Source organism: Cyprinodon variegatus, unplaced genomic scaffold (assembly GCF_000732505.1).
Source record: "Cyprinodon variegatus isolate N-32 unplaced genomic scaffold, C_variegatus-1.0 Scaffold18, whole genome shotgun sequence".
NCBI lineage: Eukaryota > Metazoa > Chordata > Actinopteri > Cyprinodontiformes > Cyprinodontidae > Cyprinodon > Cyprinodon variegatus.
This window is the reverse complement of record NW_015150471.1, coordinates 669,891-676,600: the sequence shown is the minus strand read 5'-3', so window position 1 is coordinate 676,600 and position 6,710 is coordinate 669,891. Positions and strand designations below refer to the sequence as shown.

At 34.7% G+C, this 6,710-nt stretch overlaps 1 protein-coding gene across 2 annotated transcripts in view; it reads right to left on the bottom strand.

Moving 5' to 3' along the window:
* sema4g (sema domain, immunoglobulin domain (Ig), transmembrane domain (TM) and short cytoplasmic domain, (semaphorin) 4G) overlaps window positions 1–6,710 on the bottom strand; it is a 63,069-nt gene that overhangs the window by 49,875 nt on the left and 6,484 nt on the right. For both annotated transcript variants that reach the window (XM_015387535.1, XM_015387545.1), the window contains exon 2: window positions 4,327–4,596. In XM_015387535.1, the coding sequence (XP_015243021.1) occupies window positions 4,327–4,471 (145 nt within the window). In that variant the 5' untranslated portion in view covers window positions 4,472–4,596. The remainder of the gene's footprint in view (window positions 1–4,326; window positions 4,597–6,710) is intronic.

Below are 6,710 nucleotides of genomic sequence, written 5' to 3'. Positions count from 1 at the left end.
CATCAATCAATTCATCCATCCATCCATCCATCCATCCATCCATCCATCCATCCATCCATCCATCCATCCATCCATCCATCCATCCATCCATCAGATCTCTGGTTTGTTTCAAGTCTTTTTATTCAGAAGCTTTACATTCTGATATCAAAGGATTGTAGTCTTATGATTATTATTTATTATAAATTCAAAATGCAAATCTGTGTCAGGGAGATACTGCTCTGTATCATGTCAACCTGTTGCACCAAGTTAAAAATGAAACAAACACAACATCTTTATTTTTAGAGCTTTTGTCAGAGCTGGTCTTTTCCAGCAGTCCTTCAGCCTGGGAGACTGCAGAAAGAGATGAAAGACAGCAAAGTCTTTCATCTCAGACTCCAAAAGCAAACGTAACCCATTTGTACATAGCACAAATAGTTTTGGTATACTATTATGTCATTCTTCATGCAATCAGTGAATCATCAGCTAAAATCGGCCAAGCAGGAAATCAAAGAAAGACCGATCTCCCAGAGGAGGTTAAAGACAAAAGCATAAAATGTTACTACAGGCATATAAAGCCAAATGGTGAAAATTAAAGGCCAAGCTCACTTAACAGAAATGCTTATGGGAATTAAATATTATTGTTTTAATAGCAGTAGGTGCAGCTAACACTGCACTTCTGTGAAAATTAGATAGTTCATCATCAAGAATCTGTCAACACAATAATCATGCAGGAGCTAACTCCCTGGGAACCTATTGCTTCGACATCTTCAGCCATCTCAGCATGCAAACAAATTAATTCTGTGTTTTATAATAGTTTTAGAGAAATTATATAGTATCAAGTTTCCAAAGCCCAAAATATAAAGTATTATATATAAACTGAATTATAAAACATTATATAAAAAACATGCATCTTCAACTCAGACCGGTTTTAAATTGTAGAAGGCTACGATAAGTGCTTTGCAAAAGTTAAATGTTCCATCTTAAAGGAGTTAGACTAAGACAAGGGATCTTCTTCAGCTAAAAAACTCAGCTTTGTTTTTTTTATATAGTTTATTGAAAACCTTCTTATCCACACTGCAAAAAACATCTATAAATAAGTAAAAAATGTCTTAAATTAAGTGTATTTATCCTTAATTTGAGCAGGTAAATAAGATGATCTGCCAATGGAATGAGTATTTTTGCTCCTAAAATAAGATGATTAGATAATATACACTTGAAATAAGACAAAGCAATTGTTTTTTTCTTATTTTAAATGTAAATTGTCTTGTTCCATTGGCAAAGCGTCTCACTTACCTCCTCAATTCAAGAAAAAATGCACTTAATTTGAGCAAAAATTACTTATTTAGATTTACATTTTTTGCAGTGCAGATATTAAAAATAGACCCCTCTCTCTTACTCTTATTGCTCAGACTGCAATGCTTCTTTCTTTATTTTATTTTTTTTTAATGTAGGATTATTTGCCCTTATTTCAATGATGGATTTTAAAGTTAAGAGTGTGAAATGACACAAAGAGAAAGAACAAAAATTATAAACTTTAAGCCATAAAAATGATTGATAAAGCTACCATGATCTGCAGAGCCATCAGTGATTTATATCTGTTTAAGTCTGTCATAAAAAGATCCTCAAAAATTTCTATTATTGTAATACCATGGTGTGGGTTGTCTAGTTTGTTTATTTCTCTAAATGTATTTTCCATAAAGTCATCTTCTGAGCTTCTGCAATAGATATATCTGAGCTCCCACTGATACAGCATGTTCCTGTCCTCCCACTGATGCAGGCCACCAGTAAAGCACACTGTAAATTAACGAGTGCCCCCTCAAAGCAGCTCAGAATTATAATAAATGTCCTCCCACAGATAATCCCTTCCATATAGACACCCACATTTCACATATAGAAGAAAAAAGTTGTCTCCCGTCATCCAACAGTAGATGCAAACAGTCGGATAATACTACATGTATTTTCAAGTACCATCAGACCCTCAGATGACATACTCTAACAGTGATGAAAGACATGCCCAGCCTGCAGTTCTCTGCGCCTTCCTCTAATGATTAAAAAGAGGTCAAGGGCAAATTTCTACAAGTTCAGACAGAAAAATAAGATTCATAAAGACTGACAGGCTCAGGCTGCAGAGAAAAGCTCACAGAAAAGAGATTGCTCCAAAATCCAACACAGGGACAGATATGTGAAAGTGATGATATAATATTCTGGAGGGATAAAATACAATATTTTATCTTTAATGCTGGAACAAATTATTTTTATACACCTTTGATTTCAAAAGAAATTTTAAAAAGAAAAATTGAAGTATGATGAAAATATACTTAGATGGGGACTTTTTACAGAACAACAATCATTATCTCACACTCAGGATAAGTCACAGTTCAGAAAACTAGAGAGGGGGAAGTGGGGAAAGGTTGAGCAGTACTTCAGTTTAAGTGGGCTGGATTCACAGCTGCAGTATTGGCCTCTACCCCAGTGATAGGAATGGGGAGAGAAAAGGGGAAGGTGGGGTGCTGGCAAGTAAGAAAGGGTGAATTGCAAGTGCTGATGATCCTTATAAATACCATCTCATCAACCAAGATTCCCTTATTCAGCAGCATTTGCTCACTAACTCTAATCTGGTCCATGGAGCTCAGGTTCTCTTTTATGGAGGCCTCCTGTCTGTTGTTTCATTAGAAGTGTTTGCTGAGCTGTGTGATCTAGGACAGCGCTTGAGAGAGGCGATTAATAACCCTGAGCATGTAGGAATCATCTTCCTGGCCAACTTTAAAAACTGTGCCACTTCTTTAACAGGAAGGGGAGGTGGAGCAGCAGTAACAATAAGGACAGTCAGGTTGTATCTTTTGTTTGCTTTGTGCATTTCATCTCTGAAATCTAAAAAATTCTTTGGTTTAATCATTCCAACAAGCAGTCTTCAGAAAACTAGTCAGTAAACAGGTGTATTTGTTGGTAAGATTGATGAAAAGATGTCTAAACTGTAAAAAAGGATTTTAAATCTTCGTTTTTGTGAGGAAAACAATAGCTATGAGTGTCCTTTAATGGGAACCAGTCCTAAAACAGTAACGGGATGGAATAAAAGACAGAATTTAATGCAAAATATCATCCCTTTAGAATAGCTCTAAACTAACATTTAAATGCCCAGAGCCTTGGAAAATTTGTTGCACATTTCAGTGTATTTTACTGAGATTCTATGAGATAAAGCAGCAAAAAGTAGAGTATAATAATGAAGAGGATGGAAGATTGTACATTTTTTGCGTCACTTATATTCAAAGCTAAACAATTCAACTAGAGATCCACGGGCTACAGCATAAAACCTTTGGGTGTATGTCTCTATCTGCTTTGCTGATTATTGTTGTTTGCAATATTCCTCAAGTTTAGTCCGATTTAAAGTAGAGCGAAGGTCTACGTCAGCTGTTGCGTCTTTAAATTGATTTCCGGTTGGATTAAAGTCTGGATTTTGTCTGTTTCTTGTTGTTTTGATCGAAAGTCATAAATTATAGCTCTGACTGTATGTTGAAGGTCACTGTGTAGCAACTCCACCCCAGTCTCAAGTGTTTTACCTCTGACAGGTATATTTAGCTCCATTTGACCAGCTTCAATGTTTCTGCTGAGAAAGATATCCCCCACTGAATTATATATTCCGCCACCACTATGCAATACCATGCTGGGCTATTTTCTTTTCATACATAGCATTTTGCTAAACCTTCAAATTTGTTCTCATTGGACCAAAGCACAATCTTTCCCATCCAAACAACAAACGTGTGGTTTCTTTTGACAATCTTTTAGGATTTTGCTCTCTTGAAGGCGAGACTTGTGAAGACTAAAGTTGTCTTATCAAAACTTCCTCTTATAGTACCTGAGCTGTGGATCTCCTTATGATTTGACCAGCCTGTCAGCTGAGGTAGTAGCCTTGTGTTGTGCCATACCTTTTACATTCTCAGATGAGGAGCTGAGCAACTCTCTATGCTCGAAACCTTTGGATTTGGGATTATAAACTGTCCTTTTTTCTAACTGTCTCCCTGTTTTGTCTGCCATTCCTCTTATGTTGAATGATCGTGTTGACATGGGTCAAATATTTTTACTAATTAGGAAATTTCAGCTACTGGTTGCACTGGGTTTTGTTTAGGATACAATAACAAATCTGAAAAATCTGTAGGCAGTGAGTCACACAAATAATAAAGTCTGAAACTATAATAAATCATTATTTTCCAAAGCAATTTATATACTGAAGTCATGCCTCTCGAAATTCAATTCTATTAAACAATATTTTAATAATCCCAAAGGGACATAAAAAAAAGTAAAAAATGGCAAATACTCAAAAATTGACAGAAAATTATATTTGACCCCCACCTTTGTAAAAGACAGTTGTCCTGGGAGTGACTTCCAGGTCCAGCGACGGGCTGAAGGGAAATGCCCACAGCTGAACCAGCCTGTTGAGGAGCATCAGGAACAGCAGCAGCTTCAGGAGGGGCTGAATTGATTTCTGGTCCGCCATGCTCAACGAACTGACCCCGGTCCAGTTCAGTTAATTTCTTTTAGATAAGAAAATGCAAGAGTTTGCAAATTGTGTATCTTTTTTTACTTCAGACACAAACTCTGGTTATCCTCCAGTCAGTCCATCTGTAAAGGGAAAGAAAAGACTTAATGAATATATTCAAATTCTGTATTCATCTAGCATATTTAATTTGTTTTATTGTGGTATTTAGGACATAAATTATTAGCTGCATTTAACTTTTGATTTTTAAATGCATGACTTAATTGTATAATTTTAAGATTGTAGTGCATTTAGGGGTATATAAAGTTCGGCCAATTTTTATTCCAAAAGAATTTACATAAAGACAAACAAATGAACAGCTTTTTGTTTGTTTTTTGTTGCAGCTTTTATTTGTAGTTTAGTAAAAGTGTATTTTTAATTTGCAATATGTATGTTTTATGTTCGGTTTCACTTTATGCACAAACACTTTAAACACAATTTTTGTTGTTGTTTTAATAAATAATTTAACCTTAGATATCTAAGCAGTTTTTGATTGAAACATCCTAACTGAAGGCTGAGTAAACACACATCACATTAAACCTCTTTTGGAAATGGATTAATGGGTAAACAGAGGCTTCTAAACTGTGTTGAAAATGAATGGCACCAATAAAATAGATAATACTACAAAGAGTGGTAAACCTCCAAAACACAATTATGTCTTCTCTGAAAAAAGGAAAATAAAATGTGTTGAAATTTTAGTTGAGGGGTATTTCTATTTATTTTTGGAGCACAAGCCAGATGATTTAATCAAAAAAAAATTTTTACAAAATTAGTAACCTCAGTTCTTCTCTTTAATAAATGATGCTTGATGTATAATTGTTCAACAAGGAAATTAATAAAACATCTACATAAATCTGACATTATGTATGTATTTAATCAGTTTGATCAGTTCTTTTTTTCCTTGTATATGTAATGAAATGTTGAAAATGCAGTGCTGTAAACATAAGGCGAATAACATTGAAGTAATCTAAAATTTAAAATCAAAATATTTGGGTATATTGTTTCTTTGGGCAAAACATGAGTAAAAATACAGAAAAGAGCTGAGAAAGGAAGATGCACCATCCCTTCTCTATTCACAGTCTATACCTAATAGTCTATGATAATCACCTTGTTAGCGCTAAAATATAATCAACTCTGCTAAATTGTGTTATTTTCTCTATTTTTGTTAAGATTAAATATAAAAAATAAGGACCAAATGGTCACTTTTTCGCAGACTGGTTGTAGCAAAATCATCAAAGATTCACAAATAAATTGGTTCTGTGCAAAATGAAAAGTTGCTTCTCAACACAATGGGAACATTCCTCTGAAAATGATCAGATGCTGAATAAAAAAGTAAAGAAAAGCGAAAAAGAAAAGGAAAAAGTAGCATAACCTTAAAAAAAACTACAGAACAAGTGATCAAAACCACTTTCAAAAGGATAGAAAAAGCCTGACAGCATAAAAATAAAAAATAGAATTAGATTTGACCAAAACCTTTGGACTGAGCCGTCAGTTGAAAAGCAACACAAGTAGGCAGAAAGAAGCTTTGAAAATAAAGCTATAACTATGCTGCAAATGCAGAGATAACAGAGTTTTAAACCTACAGAATGAACTCTATAAAAAATGCCGTCATAAACATTCTTATAAACAAGTTTCATAGCCAAAACTACAGAGGGCCACACAGCCAGCTTTGTCTCTATGTAAGTCTAGATAAGCATCAGAGCTTTTCGGGTTGTTCCAGATTTCCATCCTTGGTCTCAACAAAGTACAAAAAATATTTTGTTTATTGTAACATTAGGCCATTTTTTTCATATCATTCTTCTAGTTAAAGATATATTTTGTAAATTTTTACTGAAAAATATCTTCATGATAGCCTTTTCATTTGACCCTATATGACTAAAACATTGTTTGAGGATCAGACCAACAGTAGTTCAGTGCCGATGCATCAATAAGCCTGTAGCATATTCTCCTGAACGTACACATCTGCTTCGTTTCTGCAAATGTGACCTAAGCATCACCATGTTAAATATCTAGAAAACAGTCGAAGCGTTATATTCAAGATGGATTTTGTGAATAATTAGTGGCAACTGTTATCCAGCTGAGGGCTGCACAGTTGCGCAGTGGGTAGCAATGCTGCTTTGCAGCAAGTTTGCATGTTCTACCTATGCATGAGTGGGTTCTCTCTGGGTACTCCGTCTTCTTCAAAAGTTCAAAAACATGA